The sequence below is a fragment of the Fundulus heteroclitus genome, chromosome 17, assembly GCF_011125445.2.
Source record: "Fundulus heteroclitus isolate FHET01 chromosome 17, MU-UCD_Fhet_4.1, whole genome shotgun sequence".
Lineage (NCBI taxonomy): Eukaryota > Metazoa > Chordata > Actinopteri > Cyprinodontiformes > Fundulidae > Fundulus > Fundulus heteroclitus.
The window spans coordinates 21,156,331-21,176,321 of NC_046377.1; the positions used below are offsets into that span (position 1 = coordinate 21,156,331).

At 40.1% G+C, this 19,991-nt stretch overlaps 1 protein-coding gene across 3 annotated transcripts in view; it reads left to right on the plus strand.

The window, feature by feature from the left end:
* The window catches only part of LOC105937131 (plexin-B2), a 239,638-nt gene that overhangs the window by 200,054 nt on the left and 19,593 nt on the right, over positions 1–19,991 (plus strand). For all 3 annotated transcript variants that reach the window (XM_021324427.2, XM_012878283.3, XM_021324428.2), the window contains 7 exons: positions 1,875–2,104; positions 2,255–2,436; positions 2,839–2,905; positions 3,969–4,115; positions 8,065–8,142; positions 8,272–8,350; positions 9,518–9,618. In XM_021324427.2, the coding sequence (XP_021180102.2) occupies positions 1,875–2,104; positions 2,255–2,436; positions 2,839–2,905; positions 3,969–4,115; positions 8,065–8,142; positions 8,272–8,350; positions 9,518–9,618 (884 nt within the window). The remainder of the gene's footprint in view (positions 1–1,874; positions 2,105–2,254; positions 2,437–2,838; positions 2,906–3,968; positions 4,116–8,064; positions 8,143–8,271; positions 8,351–9,517; positions 9,619–19,991) is intronic.

Here is a 19,991-nt window from a genome sequence, read left to right on the forward strand (position 1 = left end):
TTCAGATCTTGGCACGCTCTGCAAACTGTTTTCAGATTAATCTGGCGGTTTTGTCATTCATCAGGAAGGTAGATCTGACAGAGAGGAATTATCACAGCGGAGTCAGTGATACTCATAAATATTAATCGAGACTCAAAACACAGGAAACAAAATACAGCCAAAACACAGAAAGTTTGAGGTTCAACAGTTATGAAGTTATTAAGATAAACTCTACAGACAAAGCCAGAATATTATTGCAACATTGTTCTAACTCTTATCTTTATTGTCATGGGTATTGTTACAAGAAGCCACACTCTCCTAGCAAATATGTGATAAATATAACAAATTTAAATACATTACAAGTACATAACATATTTGACATAACATATTTGTAGGTACTATACAGCAAAAACAAAATTTCTTTAAAAATCTTATATCAGTCATCTTTTCGAGATTATTTGTTGTACTTCTGTGTTTTTTTATGTAATTGATGTCATATGGAGGTTGTCAGGGTGTTCCTGAAAAGAATGCTTATCGTTGTAAATGTTTTGAAACAGATCCGTTACAGTATAAAACTCACTGCTTATACAGTATATAACTATAGATTCTCAACTTTTACTTTAGTTTTTTGCTAAAATACTCAAAAACTCATTTAGTATTATAAATCTAAACATTTTACTTTTTCTTTTTTTTGGTTTAAGCATTACGCAAGCAGTTAAACTGCTAACATTACTAGCTTGCAAACACATGGACACTTTAAGCTGCATTTATTTAAAATTTGTGAAAAGGCCATCTGTATTTATTAGTTTAAGATATTTAGGCAATTAGATAGTATTCGCTACTCACCCAGACAGCTTTTCTAACCAGCTAGCTAATTAGCTAGCGTATTTAGCTTCAATGAGTCAGCTAAATAATTGCTGACTTTCTACTTAGCCTAGCAAATAATAACAGAATTTCACTGACTCTGAATCTATGGTTAAACTTCAGAGTTCTGGTTGGGCAAATCGGTAAATATGATACCAAATGCATCATCACACAATTGATGGGTTTTCTGAAAGCTGAAATATGTTCTAGCGCTAACAGCAGTCAGCTAGCTTTACTAGCTAAACAAACTTGCTGATGTTAGCCACACTTAGCTTAATTCATCATTTGACTCGTAATGGTGGGAAGGAAGCCTTAATATTGTCTTGTTTATTAGATAGTAACACAAATTGATAAATAGTAACCCAATCATATCCATGTACAATGAATATTTTTGATAAAATTAGATTTTTTTGTCTACTAGGAACAGAAGGCAGCTGTCTGTTCTTGCTAATCCGCTAGTTAGCAAATTCATATTAATTTACTACCATTGGTTATTTAATAACTAGTCTTAAGTTGGTTAAAAATAGTAATAAATTAGTAGTGTTTATTAGGAATCAACAATCTTTATTGTCGTTATGTGGTACCATAATTACATTTTTGATGAGACAGACACCAGCTACAAATGCACACAGATTACACCTAACACGCAGACATAATGTTTCTAAACTTTTCTTTATTTTTTCCCCCCTTGAAATCAGTTGATTGCACTGACCCACAACACTTCCTGAGAAGCTTAAAATATGCAAATAGTAATACTAATTTCTGAGTCAAAAAGTCAGGAAGCGGTCCCATTACAGGTGATATAGATTCTGAGTGTTTCACACGAACGCTACGTCGTTTGATAGACACAGGCACACAGTAAAATACTATAAATACTGATAAATTTAAAACATAGATGTTTGCAAAAACAAAAGCATTTTATGATGCAACTGATATGAAGATTACGTCATGGTCAGGCTGTTCTATAATGTACAGATTGGGTTCATCTTGGTTATTTTTAATAATGTTATTTGATTTCTTCTTTGTTGTAGATCTGATGATTGAAATGGAGGACCACACCAGTGACATGAGCGACAGTCGTATCCCCTTCCTGGACTACAAAACCTACACGGACCGAAACTTCTTCCTGCCGTCCAGAGAAAGCACCAATGACCCTATGATCACTGGAAAAATACAAATCCCAGAAGCCCGCAAGAGCACCGTGACTCAGGCATTAAACCAGTTCTCCAACCTGCTGAACAGTAAAACCTTTCTTATCAATGTGAGTTTGAGGCTTTGGATAAAGGTCTGGTTCATATTAACGACCAACAGCTCTGCATTTGGATGCCAATTAATGTAGTTTTAACATCAGTTATGATAAAGCTGATGGTATTTTTTTATAATTCACACCAATTTCTTTTTTTCTTTCCAGTTCATTCACACCCTGGAGAGTCGTCCGGACTTTAACGCCCGGTCTCGGGGAAATTTCGCCTCCCTCCTGACGGTGGCGCTGCACGGTAAACTGGAGTATTACACCGACATCATGAGGACGCTGCTGCTGGAGCTGATGGATGAACACGTGCAGAGTAAAAACCCCAAACTGATGCTCAGGAGGTGTGGACACATCAGATACTTATTCATTTAGCCCGTTGTTCCTTAAATATTTATGAATACCCTTGACGTCTTTAGGACTTTTTTGTCTTTTTTATGTCTTTACCATTTGGATTCCCTATAAATTCTTTGTAGAAAGTTTGAGGTGTGGTATTGTAAGCTGATAATTGTGATAGCATGAGTGTCAGCTTGGCGCAGGCTTTACTCTGAACTGGAGAGAAGTAATCAGTTGTTCGCCAGCTGTCTCACCTCCTGCTGGGAACCCTGACAGCATTGTGATTGTACAGGAGTGTGTCTGGGAATTTGAAAATCCCTTTTTTACAAGTTTGAAGTGACAGAAATCTGATTTCTCCTGGTGTTTGCACGGATCTCATCTTTCTGTTATCGTCTCCTGTGTGCTTGCAGGTCAGAGACGGTGGTGGAGAGGATGCTTTGCAACTGGATGTCCATCTGCTTGTATCAGTTCCTCAGGGTAAATCATTATTTGTTCTTTTAGTCAATATTTTCCTATAACAAACATGTCTTCAGACTAGAACATTATTATATTCTATCAGGGATTTCCATGGTTCATCTTCAAATAAAATCTTTTACCAAAGCAATTTTACACATTGTCAGATTTTCTCGTAAATTTCTAAACATTTAAGGTAATGTTTCAATATTGAGCCTCTGTTCTGAAACATTCCCAATTAAGTAAGTAACAGTTTGTGGGAACTATTCAAAGGGACTATTATGGATCCACGGATTAATCCCAAAACCTTTTCACCAAACTAACATTTAAAACGAGTTGAAACAGGAGTTTTGGAAATGCTACACTGCAAAAACGGATCTAAAAATAAGTAAAATGTTCTTAAAGTTAGTGTATTTGTCCTTGATTTGAGCAGGTAAATAAGATTATTTGCCAATGGAATGAGTACTTTGACCCCTAATATAAGATAATTAGACATCCTGCACTTGAAATAAGATAATGGAGATTAATTGTTCCTCTTTTAAGTGCAAAAATCTTGTTCCATTGGCAAATCATCCTATTTACCCGCTCAAATCAAGGACAAATATACAAATTTTAAGAACATTTTACCTATTTTAAGTTCCGTTTTTGCAGTGTAGGACCAGCCCAATGACCGTGCAAGGTTCAAAGACACTCAAATCCTCTTTCTTCTCCATCCTGATGCTCTGGTTGAACTAGAGCAAGTTGTATTCAGCCCACCCAGGTCTCTAAATACCCCAGTTAAACCCATGTGATTGGCTGATTCCACATTTGTGTTGATTAAACTAATTGAACATGTGTACCTAAAAAAACGACCAATGTGTGCATATATAAAACTGTTCAATACATGCATTAAAGCAAAGATCTGTAATTTTCTGCCTTTAAGCCTGTCAGTCAACATTGTGTGCTTTAATAAGAAACAATAAATGTTAGAGACACATGCTTTGATGCATAAATATAGGGCGCATTCCCCCCGGCCACATTTGGCCTGCTTTAAACGGACCAGAGTTCGTTTCCCCCGTGTGCTGACCCTCAACCTTCCATGTTTCAGGACACAGCAGGGGAACCTTTATACAAACTGTTCAAGGCCTTAAAGCACCAGGTGGAGAAAGGTCCGGTGGACGCCAAGCTGAAGAAAGCCAAGTACACGCTGAACGATACCGGGCTGCTGGGAGACGATGTCGAGTACTCTGTACTGGTTAGTAAACCCTGGATTTTTCTCTTTACTGGTCCTTTTTGTCATTTTAATTTGAAATGTTATGAAACAAAAAAAACATTTTCTAAGCTGAAGAAGGTTTAGGTGGGAGTTGGATTTCTCCACCAAGTCTGTTTACATAATTTTCAGGTAAAAATACAATAAAAAAATAAAATCTGTTCACAATTCTGCACTAAAAACATCTCAACACTGGGAACTCATCTCTACTGCCAGTTACTACAAAACATCTGGGTCTAGAGCAGGGGTGTCTAACATACGGCCCGTGGCTAAATGCATTATCATTATTAAAAAAAAAAAAGAATTATATATATATATATATATATATATATATATATATATATATATATATATATATATATATATATATATATATATATAATTATTAGGGCTGGGCAACGATTAAAATATTTAATCGCGATTAATCGCACTGATTAATCGCGATTAATCGCGATTAATCGCATTGTATTTACAAACTCCAAGAATGAATTCAAAAGTAGTGTAAAGAGCACTTTTATTTTAATGTTCTGCTGCCATATGAACAAAAGTGTTGTAACATTTGTAGCACTTATCAGTAACACATATTTAGTGTAAAGCTCAACTTAAACATGTAAAACAAAAAATAGCAATAATAATAAATTAAAGCTTATTGCCACTGACAGGGAATTCTCTTTATGGGGAAAAAATCTACCAAAAACAGGCAATTTCTGAGGTAACAGCAGGGAGCAGCATTACCATTTTATGTTCAATACCAAAGTTTAACTTGGCAGTGGTTCCAACTAACTTGTTTCTGTCATATTCCATGCTGGAAGAACTTTAAACTGAAATGCTTGCTAACTCGATATGCTTGCGTTTATTTGACGTTGACACGCGGTTTTTTGTTGTTGCTTTCTCGCGCGCATATAGTGAATGGCAGGGGGAAAACAGGCAAAAATACATGGATACTTTGAAACGAGAAGCGACTTCACCGACGGCGTCGATGCAGACCCCCCCCCCCGCTCCGCTCCGCTCCGCACAAAACTTGTTCCGGCCGCCAACTCACCGCCTCGCCTCGCCTAAGCTCGCTCGCGGTACCTGCCTGCGGGAAACACCGCCTTCCGCATGTCAGCTGTGTTTTTTTCCGGCCAGTATCTTTCTTCCTCTTTGAATCTGAGGCTGGGCTGACAGCGAGGTTATTGGCGCATTATCGCCACCTACTGTTCTGATTCAAACCCCTACACCGCAGCAACAGACCTTCACAAAATAAAAGCATGTGACCAACATGCGTTAACGCGCGTTAAAGAAAATATCGCCGTTAATAGTCTAATGAGTTAACGCGAAATTAACGCGTTAACTTGCCCAGCCCTAATAATTATTATTAATTGTTTTTCCAGTGTCCTGTCTGGCAATGTGGCAATAAGAATTGTTGTCTTAATGTCAAAAAGAGCTCATCAGATTTGACTTTCACAAGTGGAGCAGTACTGCTTTTGCCATAGTGCTCCGCTTGATTTATGAATGTGAATAGTTTTATTATGATTCATGCGGGGAACATCTCAAATGATATGGACACTGCAATGGGAAAGTAGGAGAGGAAATGAAGAACAGGAAGAAAAAAGGAAAAGGTGAAAGAAAGAGGAGATAAAAGGAAGAGAATGATAAAACAATTATTGAAAAAAAACATGTACTTCGTTTAATTGGAAATCTGCAGTTCCTATATTGTCCACGAGGGGCGCTGTGTTTTAATCAGCAGATGGTAGAACTGAGCTTCAGATGTGGAAAATTGATTTTAAATCATTTCTTAACTTTTATCCGTTTGATGTATTTTGTCATGCAGGACAGTGTTTTTAAGTTCCAAAAAATGTGAATAAATGTTTTTCAACATTGTATAATCACTGTGATCAGTTCTTATGCATAATGCACAAGTAAATGTTTAACTGAGTAAAAGTATTGTTGAAATTGCACATACTTTTCTTAAAAACGCTGAGGTTATTCATAATATATTGCGTAAAAGTGAAATTTATTTAATATAAAAATCAACAACAAGTTCACTTTTATTAGTTCTATTTAATCTTGCAATGAGTTTACTAGTGTGGCCCTCTTGAGATCAGAATAAGCTGAATGCGGCCCCTAAACCAAAATGAGTTTGACACCCCTGCTATAGAGCTTTTATTTTGGGATACAGCTTTACTAATTACAAGATAATGTGACTTGAATTAGCTGTTTAATTCAGTTATGTAATCTTTAGCAACAGTCACTGTCGTTTCTTCATACTTTTCTGTTTTGTTTTTCACAACCTGAACTTCTGAGCATCGTATTAGAATCAGGACTCAGTTCAGATTGTGAACTGAACTGAGTCAGAGAGTCATTGAAAGTCTGACAGGGGATCTGTTTAGTTAAGTGTTCTGCATCGTGCAATTCAGGGTTTTTTTTTTTTTCAGCCTTCAGGCCCGGGTTAGCTTCTTTTTCTTTTCTTACCGTATTTTTAGGACCATAAGGCGCATTACATTTTCTTCCCAAGTGTGTAATATCACACTTGAGAGAGCTATCCGTCTCAGGAGGACAGAGTAGCTGGACTACACTGCCCTGTTTCTAACATAAGGCCAAAATAAACTTAACTTTTATATTGAAATAACTTACTAGGTTTATTGTTGCTAGCTCGTCCTCCAGGCGCAGGCTGCCTTACATGAATGGACTTCTAGTTTCCACATTACAGTCAGGCAGTCTTGTAGACAGCCCAGGGGTCCTATCAGTTAGTGACACAGTGTACCGTAATGCTTCGTTGCTAACCAAAGCCGTACTTACACATTTTAACAGATTTTTGAGCGCATTGTACCACATAAAATCAGTCAGTAAGCACAACAGTAAACAGATATAAGGCACACCATCAATTTTTGAGAAGGTTTAAGGATTTTTAATAATTATTATAATAATAATAATAATAATAATAATACATTTTATTTGTAATGCACTTTACATTTAAGAAAAATCTCAAAGTGCTACAGATAAAATCATCATAGGAGGGTAAAATCAAAATTTAAAACTAAGCATCGCTTTAAAACACTTATGAATAAAATCAATAGCATAATTGTAAAATGTTAAAAGTCATATGTCCTGCTAAAAAGAAATGTTTTTAATCCTTTTTTAAGTGCGCCTTATAGTCCGAATAATGTCGTACACAAAAGTGTAAATGCTGACTCAGTACATTCAGAGACCAGAGGATCCGTTTCACCGCCTGCTGCAGATTTCCTCCCAACAGGACAGAAATGAATGAGAACAAGCAGTTTTTAATTGATCCGACACTGTGTGTGTGTCTGTGTCTGTGTGTGTATGTGTTCACACCGATGGTCATATCAGCTTATAATTATTAACGCTACATGTCTCAGCCCTGAGCTCCTGTGGTTCACTGATAAGTTGTATCTGAATCACCACAGTGTGGTTTAATGGAGCCTTTAGAGCAAATGAACTGAACTGAACCATTGAGCCGATTCATTAGAATCACTTTTTTTAACTGAGCTAACTGCTTGCGGTTGTCAGCTCTCCTTCCTGTAGCGTCTGCAGTGGAAACGTGGGCCATGAGCAGTGGCTCACACTGCAAAAACGGACCTAAAAATAAGTAAAATGTTCTTAAAATGTGTGTTTTTGTCCTTGATTTGAGCAGGTAAACAAGATTATCTGCCAATAGAATGAGTATTTTGCCCCGTAAAATAAGATAATTAGACATCCTGCACTTGAAGTAAGATGATGGAGATGAATTGTTCCCCTTTTAAGTGCAAACACCTTATTCCATTGGCAGATAATCTTATTTACCCGCTCAAATCAAGGACAGATATACTCATTATAAGAAAATTTTACTTATTTTTAGTTCCGTTTTTGCAGCTCAGACAGAACCCTCTCCTTGGTGCGTCTGGTTTGGGATGAAAGTGACGGTGACGGGTGTGTTTTTTTTTTTTCTCAGACTCTGCAGGTGCTGGTGCACGGGGAGGGACCAGACGTCACACCTGTGAAAGTGCTGAACTGCGACACCATCACCCAGGTGAGTTTCCCGCCTCGGCAGATCTTCCTGCACCACGTTTCCCCTTCCTGTCTGCCAGCGTTGCGCAGGTGATCGACGCGTTTGTGTTGAGCGTCTGCAGACCTGATTGTGGTTTCTGGTCCCTCCCAGGTGAAGGAGAAAATCATCGATCAGGTGTACAGGAACCTGCCCTATTCACAGAGACCAAAAGCAGAGAGCGTTGCACTCGGTGAGTTCCAGTTTACACTAAACCTGAACCAAACTCTTCACACTGCAAAAACGGAACTAGAAATAAGTAAAATGTTCTTAAAATCTGTGTATTTGTCCTTGATTTGAGCAGGTAAATAAGATGATTTGCCAATGGAAAAGGAATTTTGCACTTAAAATAGGAACAATTCATCAATTCAAGTGCAGGATGTCTAATTATCTTATTTTAGGGGTCAAAATACTCATTCCATAGGCAAATCATCTTATTTACCAGCTCAAATCAAGGATAAATACACTAACTTTAAGAAAATTTTACTTATTTTTAGATCCATTTTTGCAGTGCAGGATTGCAGTTTTTACTAAAAACGACTCCTTCAACTAGTGCAAAATCACATATAAGCTGCTGGTGAGAGGTCTGCACTGCAAAAAACGGAACTAAAAATAAGTAAAATGTTGTTAAAATTTGTGTATTTTTCCTTGATTTGAGCAGCTAAATAAGATGATATGCCAATAGAAGAAGACTTAAAATAGGAACAATTTACCTCCGTTATCTTATCTCAAGGGTAGTATACCTAATTATCTTATTTTAGGGGTCAAAATACTCATTCCATTGGCAGATAATCTTATTTACCTGCTTAAATCTAGGACAAAAACACTAATTTTAAGAACATTTCTACTTAATCTTACATCCGTTTTTGCAGTGACCCTATAAGGCGATACCTGCCCAGTACCTTAGTTCAGATATGAGGAGCCGGACCCGTTTACTGGTCCCAGCACTGCAAAAACAGAACTAAAAATAAGTAAACTTTTCTTGAAATCAGTGTATTTTTCTTTGATTTAAGAAGGTAAATAAGATTATCTGCCAATGGAAAGAGTAATTTACCCCTAAAATAAGATAATTAGATATAATGCACTTGAAATAAGTTAATGGAGATGAGTTCTTCCTATTTTACATGCAAAAATCTTATTCCATTGGCAGATTATCTTATTTACCTGCTCAAATAAAGTAAAAATACACTCATTTCAAGAAGATTTTTACTTATTTTTAGTTTAGTTTAGTCTATTTTTTGCTCTGAGAAGAGAAATTAGTAGCTGTAGGACATGTTTTATCACTGATCTTATTCTAATAGTTTTCCTGTAGCTTAATGATATGACAAAGGTCTAAAGTTTAATCCTTGCATGTCCACAGAGTGGCGTCCCGGCTCCACGGGTCAGATCCTGTCCGACCTGGACCTCACCTCACAGAAGGAGGGACGCTGGAAGAGACTCAACACGCTGGCTCATTATAACGTGAGTTCTGTCAGTCGGGACATTTGGGTCCGACTCCCTCAGAGCCGAGCGCAGCGGTCCTCCGCCTCCTGCTGCTACGCTCGTCACGTTTAAACCGGACTTAATCAGGCTCGGTTCGCTAGATGCTCGAGGTGCCGCCCTCCTCACCCTCACCAGAGAGGTTCGACTCTCCTGTATTACAAATTAGTCTCAATAGGACTCCCTCTGTTGCGATGCCAGAGAGAATAAATCCTTTAATGAGAAAATTAGGAAGGATTCAGCAGCTGAAAAGCACGACGGGGGCTTTTTTTTTTTTTTTTTTTGCTCTAGTTTCTCCTTTTAAAATTGAGCCTAAAACCCGTTTTGTCCACTTGGGCTGAACGATTTTGTAAAATAATCTAATTGCGATTTTTTTCTTAATATTGTGATTTAATGCGATTTTTTTCCCCAGTTTAATTTATCATGTGTTTCAAAATATATACAAACAACAAATCAATTTGTTTCCTCGCCATGTGGATTAGTTGCTAAAAGACCCACAGCATCTAAATTTGGAGCAGAAATGATTGCATTCTGCCTACAATATATTTCAACCAAAATTGCAATTTTGACTTTTCTCTACATTAACCACAAGCAACAAAAATGGCCTCTAAATAAAGATGTTTGTAAACAAGGACTATTTTAAATATGAACTTTTAATGTTTCTATTGATCAGAATATTATTCAAGAGAACAGCTTTTAATTTAATTGGACATCAATCCTTGTTGAACATAAAGTCCAACCAACAAGCAAGTCTATGTATTAAACTGATTGACCAGAACTTAATGCTTTGTATGATTATATAAACAAGTAATAAAATTAGATTATCTCACTGCTGCAACTGTCTTCCCTTCCATGTGGAGCAAACCCACTTTAAACATTTTACCAACACCTAATGGACGTGTCTAATTCACTAATTGTTACAGAGCCAAAAATTGCAGACCTCTGCGATTTTGAAATTGCGTTATTTTAAATCACGATTATATTGAAAATGCGATTAATTGTTCAGCCCTATTGTCCACATACCTCCAGTTTCTGCTGAGGATTTTATTTTTGTCGTCGTTTTTTCACTAAAATGCAGATTGAAGGTTTAAAATTTTTTATATTTTTAATGCTATGTTGGGAATTGTTGCCTAAATGTTAGTTTTATTACAACAAACCCCGACGCCGGCTCCAGATTTGGTTAATTGACTTGAAGCAGGTTCCACCGCGGCCACGCTCTTGGTGTCGCCACTAACGAGCTGCTGGCATCATTCTGACAGGATTTCTGGCAGAATCAGGGGAAGTTAATTTAAGATGGTTTTAACTTTTAAACATGGTGCGCACAGTTTCAGCCGGGTAGAGCCCACAGCATGTGGGGACCCCGAGACGATCCCATAGCATGTTGCTGCCACCGCCATGTTTAATAGTTGCTGTGTTTTAAAGCCTCTCCTTGATGCCTTTAAATATGCCTCTTGGCGTTTTTATCAATTTTTATCTCCTTTAACCAATAACCCTTCTTAGGAGAGATTGTGGGCAGCTGGTGGTTCAAGTCGTTGTCTTTCCTTGTGAGGGGGACAGACCTCAGTGGAAAACCTTGGTTTTAATTTCACGGTTTGCTTCTTTTCCTTTACAACAAGGGAACAAAATGGAAACAGAAACATCTTAATTACATCTAATATAACATAACAATGGACACAACAGAAGAAAAAACAAAAAACATTTTAATTATTTTCTTCGAATGGAAACTGCAACATCAATTATTCGTCTTTTTTTCTCTTTTTAGCAAATTAATAATGCAATCAAGTGCAGCTAAAAAAATGCAAAAAAAAAACGGGGAGTATTATTGAAATCAACGTTCCTTATTTCCTTAAGAGCTGCAGCTTGCAGCCCTGTTCAGGTTCAGTCAATCTTCATGTCCAGCAGAGACGTTCCTGGGTGCTTTGCTTCCATCCGAAGCGCCAGGAAGAGGCCGTCTAGATGCAGAAAGAAGGAAATATAAAAGTAAGCTAATTTCGCTTGGAATTTGTGTATTTGCCCTTGATTTGAGCAGGTAAATAAGATGATCTGCCAATGGAATGAGTATTTTTACCCCTAAAATAAGATAATTAGATATACTACCCTTGAGATAAGATGATGGAGATGAGTTGTTCCCATTTTAAGTGCAAAAATCTTATTTCATTAGCAAATCATCTTATTTACCCGCTCAAATCAAAGAAAAATAAACACATTTCAAGAAAATTTTACTTACTTTTAGTTCCCTTTTTGCAGTGTTGAAGTACTGCTAAAAGCGCGGCGAACCCCCTGCAAAAAGGGAACTAAAAGTAAGTAAAATTTTCTTGAAATGAGTGTATTTTTCTTTGATTTGAGCGGGTAAATAAGATGATTTGCCAACGAAATAAGATTTTTGCACTTAAAATAGGAACAATTCGTCTCCATCATCTTATTTCGAGTGCGTGATTTCTAATTGTCTTATTTTTGGGGTAAAAATACTCATTCCATTGGCAAATAATGTTATTTAGCTGCTCAAATCAAGGTTAAATACCCTCATTTCAAGAAAATTTTACTTACTTTTAGTTCCGTTTTTGCAGTGAGCTGAGCTCCTGGAGAGGAGGAAGAGGCTCTTCAAGCTCTTCCTGCAGAAACCGCTCGCTGGCCGGAGGCCGGGCTGCAGAGCAGGCGTTGTTCCTCCGTTCTGTACCGATAACTCACTGATCTTCATTAGCGCTGCAGAGAGAAGCTAACAGCTGCACTTTTCTAATAGATAAAATCTGCTTATATTAGAGCCTGTGTGTTTCATTTGGACTTTCTGTGGAAATCCACAATAAAATCGAAACTTGTTTTTAAACATCGGTGCAGGTGTTGCTCATCATACCAGTGTAGCACCCCACTGCTCTGTCCGCTAGTAACTGGGACAAGAACTTAAACTCACTGGTGGGGTGGCTATTTGGGTTCGTTAAGTTCTGGTAGTTACCACGCAGGTTTACCAATTTTGAGTAATTCCTTACTGGTTCAATTACCCTACACTCCTTTTATGTAATATAAATAACTCCAGACAACCAGCTACCGGAACAGTTTCTTTTAATAGGAACTTTGGAAAAATAAAACCTTAGCTCCTCAACTCCCCAAAAGAATCAAAACTTAAACATAGAGCAAGGTCATTACTGTTTCCCTGAACAAAATAAAGCCGATAAGGCACTTTTTCTTTTCAATACCTTATGTTCCACTCACTTCCCCTTTGTGTTTTTAAAAAAAAAAAAAAAAAAAACTTACTTTTTAACAGTTGTGTTACTTTAACCAGAATTCCGTTTTTTTTTTTTTTTTTTTACCAATAGAACTCCATACATTTATCCAACATTTACAGTTCTAAAACACAATATCACACATGGGCCCATACTCTCACACACACACTCTGTCCATTACCGGTTCAAGTTTTTCGTTGCAGGCCTGATGAAGCTAGGATGTGACGTAGCTCAGACAATCCTCTTCTCCCCGGTTAAACAACAAACCGAATCAAACCTGCTCGCTCAGCCGACGTCCTCCTCGTCAAGGATGCTTCGCGAGTCCAATTTTCTTTCAGAACTCCGCCACCGTATTCACAGGATTACTCCCCCGTCGCACTGAAATCCTGGCCGCCACGGTCCTCTCGCCACTTCAAATCAGCCGCAGTTCTCCGTCGATCAGCCGCAGTTTTCCTCCGAGGGTTTTTTTTTTTCTCTGCTTAATACTTGAGCAGATATCCCATACACCGTGTGCAGGAATACTTGTTCACAACACGTCCGAAAAAATCCAGTTCCGTCTCCCACCTCAACTTCTGCAAACTTTTTCAGCGATCTCCATTAACCTCTCTCTTCTTCTCTCTCCCGCGTCCTTCGTTCTTCTTCTCCCCATCATCCCCTTGTCCCGTTTTTTTTTTTTCTCTGTTGAGTTCACTTGTCCCTCGTTAACCTAAGTTACTTTCATAGATAGGATACTCAATACAGTCTTTACACAAATTAGATTCTTAATCAAACAACAATACACTCATGTAAATACACAAGTTATCTACAGAAAAGTTTTAACTGTTTTTTCTTATCATTTCTCATGTTACTACAGTAACATCTTCCCTTATGTAGATAATCCCTTGGATTAAAAATATATAAAAACAATCAGACACATTGCTCACTTATCCCTTTTTTCTTTCTTGCATAACCAACCTTGTAAATATTTTGTAAATATTAAAGGCCTTAAGTGCACGGTTTTTAACCAGGGGCTACACCCTCCCCCTTCTAAATCGTTTGATGTCCCCATCAAACATCAAAGTTACATAACCCAAACAATAGTAGGGAACTGTGGCAAGCTAGAACTAACACAGTTAGGACACAGTGCCATAGCGTGACACCATACAGTAGAACAAGAAGGATGTCTTGGTACCTTAAAGGTTCCACTTCCAAGTAGTACTCCACAACTAACAACACTTAGTGGCTGGTCTGATGGCTGTCCTAGTTCATCATAGCTTAATCTTATGACGGGTTTCCTCACTCGCCTACAGCGTTCTGTAATGGTCTGTTCTCCCTCACCTACTACCTCATCACTTTCCTTCTCTCCCCCTTCTAAATCTAGATCAGAGCAGAGCAGTGAGTCTGGCATGTTAGGTGAGTTGGGACTTAATCCAGCATCATCAATAGTCCTGTGGGGCGATGTAATCGGAACTTCACTTGTGACTGTGGAGGGTTCTTTAGCTCTCATGTCTGATTGCCTCAAAAGTTCTTTCAGGTTGACTTGTAGTGGGACTGCCGTGTTCACCTCTTCATATTCAGAATCAGAAGAGAGTGCAACAGCTGTTGGAGCAACAGGCTTTGCTGATTCAGACCACCTCTGTTGGCTCCTAGTGACAGGTTTCCGCACTTGTTCTGTCTCAGTGTCAGCAGGAAGTCGGACAAGATGACCAATGGGTAACAGGTGGTTGCGATGCACTGTTTTCTCAACCCCCAGTCCCCTTTCTGGTTTCACCTTGTAGACTGGCAAGTTAGGCATTCTCTCCAAAACAATGTATGGCATTGTCCGCCATCTCTCTTTCAACTTATGCTTTCCGGTGACACCAAAGTTCCTCAGAAGCACACGGTCTCCTTCTTCTAAGATCTGTTCTTTCACATGTTTGTCATGTGCCTTCTTGTTTCGTAGATGATTTTTGTCCGCTGCTTTTGTAGCCAGGTGGTAAGCTTGTTCCAGATCTTTCCTTAGTTTCGAAACATACTGTTGGTAAGTTGGGCCTTTCCTGATTTCGTCTGATACCCCGAAACAGATGTCCACAGGAAGACGAGCCTCCCTTCCGAACATTAGTAGATAGGGTGAATATCCAGTTGCTTCGTTCTGGGTGCAATTATAAGCATGCACCAACTGACTGACTTTCTGACTCCATCTCTGTTTCTGAGTGGGATCCAAGGTCCCAAGCATGGACAACAATGTTCGGTTAAATCTCTCAGGTTGAGGATCTCCCTGAGGATGGTAGGGCGATGTTCTGGACTTTCTGATCCCCAACATTCTCAGCAAATCCTGGATCAGCTTGCTTTCAAAATCGCGTCCCTGATCGGAATGTATCCGTGCAGGAAGTCCATAGTGAACAAAGAATTGATCACACAGAATCTTGGCCACTGTGGATGCTTGCTGGTCTTTAGCTGGAAACGCCTGAGCGTATCTTGTAAAGTGATCGGTCACCACCAGGATATTAGCATATCCTCTCAAATCAGGCTCGAGAGAAAGAAAGTCAATGCAGACCAGATCTAGTGGTCCCCGGCTGGTGATCTGATTTAAAGGAGCTGCTCGCTGTGGCAGAGCTTTGCGGGTAATGCATCTACCACATGTTTTCACATACTGCTCCACTTCTGACCCCATCTTAGGCCAGTAGAATCTGTTGCGTATCAGTTCAAGTGTCTTTTCCACCCCAAGATGACCTGATTCATCGTGGAGCGACTTGAGTACCATGGAAACATGTTCTCTGGGTAGAACCAGCTGTAGTACTTCTGCACTAGGTGGTTTATTAATCTTTCTGTGGAGCAATCCATCCACCATCACAAGCTTACTTGCTTCTCTTTGTAGGCAGATGGCCCCATGGTCTGTACACCTCTCAGATGAGAATGCTGGTCCTCCATTTAAGGATTTTTTGACCAGTGAAATCGTTGGATCGTGGTCTTGTGCCTTAATCAGATCTGCTCTGCTGATCTGGGTCAAACAACCAAGATCTAGTCGGGTTGGAAAAACATAGCATTCTGGCATGGCAGTGGGAGGAACACACAGAGATTCTGCGCAGCTAACTGGTTCCGCAGCCTGGTCTCTGGATACCTGCTTGCAGAGTGCTTTAATATTGTCAGGTGTTAAACTCCTGAACTCATCTCTGTCATCAGGAACAGGGTTCCGCGACAACGCGTCTGCATCTGTGTTGCTAGAGCCTGGCCTATATTGCAGAGTAAAGTTATAGGTGGAAAGAGCTGCGAGCCAGCGATGACCAGTGGCGTTAAGTTTTGCGGTGGTGAGTATATATGTCAGGGGGTTGTTATCCGTCCTTACAACAAACTCCGCGCCATACAGGTAATCGTGGAATTTATCCACCACGGCCCACTTAAGTGCCAGAAACTCTAGCTGATGCACAGGATAGTTCCTTTCAGAGGAACTGAGCTTCCTGCTGGCAAAAGCGACCGGTCTCAGTCCTTCAGGATGCTCTTGGTTCAGCACCGCCCCCAAACCATGAAAACTGGCATCTATGTGCAGCACATAGGGCTTAGATGGGTCAGCGAATGCCAACACTGGGGCCTGAGTGAGGCATCTGAGAATCTGTTTGAAAGCCTCAGTGCAACTCTCATCCCATCTGTCTCCAAAAGGTTCGTTGACCTTATAGTAGGTTTTCCCAGGAGTCTTTGCAGATTTCCACTTCTTCTGGGTTGGTGGATATCCCTTGCACAGTTCGGTTAAAGGTCTCACAATAATTGAATAGTTTTTGATGAAACGCCGATAATATCCACAGAATCCTAGAAAGGACTGGAGGGATGGAAGATCAGTGGGTTCCTTCCAGTGGGCAACTGCCTCCACCTTGCCTGGATCTGTAGCAATGCCTCGTTCAGACACCACATGTCCAACATATGTAACTTGTGGTCTACAAAACTGGCATTTATCAAGTGACAATTTCAGTCCAATCTCCCCTAAACGGTCGATCACTTTGAGAAGCCTTTGCTCATGCTCCTCCAAAGTTTTCCCAAAAACAATCAGGTCGTCAAGATATACGATAACCTCCAACATGTGCATATCCCCAACGGCCTTTTCCATGAGCCGCTGGAATGTTGAAGGAGCACCAGTTATTCCTTGAGGCATCCTTTCGAACTGGAAAAATCCCAGAGGACAGATGAAAGCGGTCTTTTCTTTATCCTCTTCAGCCATCGGAATCTGGTAGTATCCGCTTCTTAAATCTAACACTGAGAACCATCTACTTCCAGACAAACAGTCCAGCGCATCATCGATGCGTGGCACTGTATACTGATCAGGAATGGTTCTGCGGTTCAATGTGCGATAATCGACACACATGCGAATGCTTCCATTTTTCTTTCTTGCCAGCACAATAGGTGAGGCATAAGGACTTCTGGATTCTTTGATTATTCCAGCTGCTATAAGGCCCTGGAGATGTCGACGAAGGTCTTCTACATCAGCAGGTGCTATACGCCGGGATCGTTCTCTGAAAGGAGTGTTGTCAGTTAGCCTTATATGGTGTTCCACTCCAGATGCTAATCCCACATCCCACTCCTCAGTTGAGAATACATGGGATCGTTCAGAGAGTTTCTTCCTCAACCTCTCTTTCCATTCAGTTGGTACAGAGGGGTCGTCAAAATTAAATTGTGATGGATCAAGATTTTTAGGATTTTCTGTCTTGGTGTTTGGGATCTCAGTCACTGTGTCAGCTACATGAAGATGAGCTACTACTGTGCCGATAGGTAGGGCAGTGTCTTTCATTGACTCATTGCGCATGAACACCAAAAACTTGTCTTTATCCAACATCTTGGAGAATAAAACTGTGGGCTGCACAAAGAGACTTGGTGGGAGTGCATGTGTAGCGGCACGCTCAGAGATGAGAATGCTATCTCCCACTCTCTTCTTTTCAATGACTGTACAGATGGCTATATGTTCACCACCAGCAGGGATTATTAGTGGACCTGGGCCCACCCACTTAACATCAGCCACTGAAGCAGTGCTGTGTTTCGTCTCTTTAAAATCCAGATCTACAGGATCTGCAAGTTCTCTCTCTGTTACACCCACTCGTGCTGCATAAATGTTGCGTGAAATGGCTGCTTTACGATTGAATGGCAGGGGCCACACTTTGCTAACATTGGTTCCGATTATAACAGGAATGGTGTCTGAGCATCGAGGGTCTGGACACACTAAAGCAAGAATGGGAACTGACTTTCCTTTGGGTGATGTCTTCTCTGAAAACTCTAAGTCTACTTGAATGTAGCCTTTATATGGGTAACTGCTCTCAGACTCACTTAAACCCCAGATGGCCAACCCTGACACTGGATGTAAAGGAACATGTGATAAGTGTTCGACATACCAGCTGTCAAAAATGATTGTGACCTGAGAGCCACTGTCCCAGAGAGCAGTACATGGTGTTCCATTTACTTTAACACGAGCAGTCGCAGGTGGTCCTACTAGTCCTTTGGGCAGATTACTGGCCTGCAGACTCACCTCGCTCCTCTTCACATTAGCATTTTTCCACTCAGAACGAGGGTTGGTACATCTTTGACCTGCTTTACCCCTCCTTTGGGCCTGGATCAACTTTTGTATGACTCTTGGATAGTTTTCCGGTGACATACATTTAGTGGAAATGTGCCCATCTTCTCCACACCGGTAGCAGAAGATGTCACAGGGTTCTTTGTGCATAGCAGTTTTAGTCGTCTCATGACTTGAAGAAGGCTCTGAGAAGGTTGGATGGTCTTTTGGTCTTGCAGTCGACTGGACTGACATTACTGAAACTTGTTTTCTCAGCTTTACCACTTCTCTCTTGAGGGCTTGAAAGCTCCCATCCCCGTCTGAGCTGCTCAGTTCTGCATTAAGCGCAGGTTGTGGCTCAGGAGGATTAGAAGGGTGCGAAAAGGACAAAGCCTTGAGTTCACAAACCTGTGATCTCAGCCATTCAACCTCCACAGCAAGATCTTTTGAGTCCATAGCTGCAGCAGCAGTACTTTTGACATGCACTGATTTAGGGGGATTTAATCGACGACGTGACGCCTCATGCTCCTCCTCAATGCGGATCTCATTCAGGAGCTCCAGAAATGTGGGTGGAGAACTTCTCCTCTCCCGTAGCCTGAGACTTAACATCATCATGTCAGACTGTGTGGCACCTTTGATAAGTTGCTCAATACGTGCCTTGTCTTTGGAGGAGAGAGGCAGACCCCCCCTTTGGACCACTTTATTTAAAACTCTCTCCATTCTCCTGAGAAACTCTGATAGCTTCTCAGCTGGGTGTTGGGACATCATTCTGAAAGCAAAGTAGAGCTCTTCGCCAGTCTCCGTTGTGCCAAAGGTATTTTCAATAACATTTAGATATTCTGTAGGCGTAGCATCAGGGTTGTTAAATCTCACAGCTTGAAGGATCTCCATAGCAGGACCTTTTACACTCTCCATTATCCTCATCTTTTTTTCTCTGTCTGGCTTGTCAGACTCCTCAATCATCAACCTAGCTTGCTCCAGCCAGTTCTCCAAGTGTTCTTCCCCTTGAGGTGTGGGAAGCACGCCGGAAAAGGTTCGAAGTCGTCTGTAGCTCCCATTATCACTTGAAGGTCTTGAAGTGAGCTGCAAGACATCACCAACTGCTCTGATTATAGCCTCTGGACTAGATGCTTGGAAAAGTGAATTTTGGCTACTTTCTAGCTCTGGTGTTTGTGGGGAATCTGTCCCCCGTTGAGCTGTACTCTCTTCCTCCACCCCTGATGGCCCAATGATCCTCCAACGAGAATCACTACCTTCTGGTGTTACCTCAGCAGGAATGGCTTTAGCATTTACTGTTTCCCTACACTCACAAAGAACCGTCAGGCTTTGAGACACAGGATCATACATTCTCCCTCTAACTCTAACACGTCCAAGAGCTTTGATGGTCTGCAACGTGTCTTCTATCACACTAACTTCTGTTTCTTCAGGGATATTTTTAACCAAAACAGCCTGTAATGGATTAATTCCCTCTCCTTTACACCAATGTAATAACTGAGCCATCCTGTCTTGTCACCAAATCAAAACACAACTAATCACCAAAGAAAATTTGTCTTCACTGTGCTTAGCAAAAAATATAAAACTTTAGAAACTTTTTGTTAATCTTTACAATTCACCTGAAGTCTAACTGACCATGGAAGTTTTTTATTTTT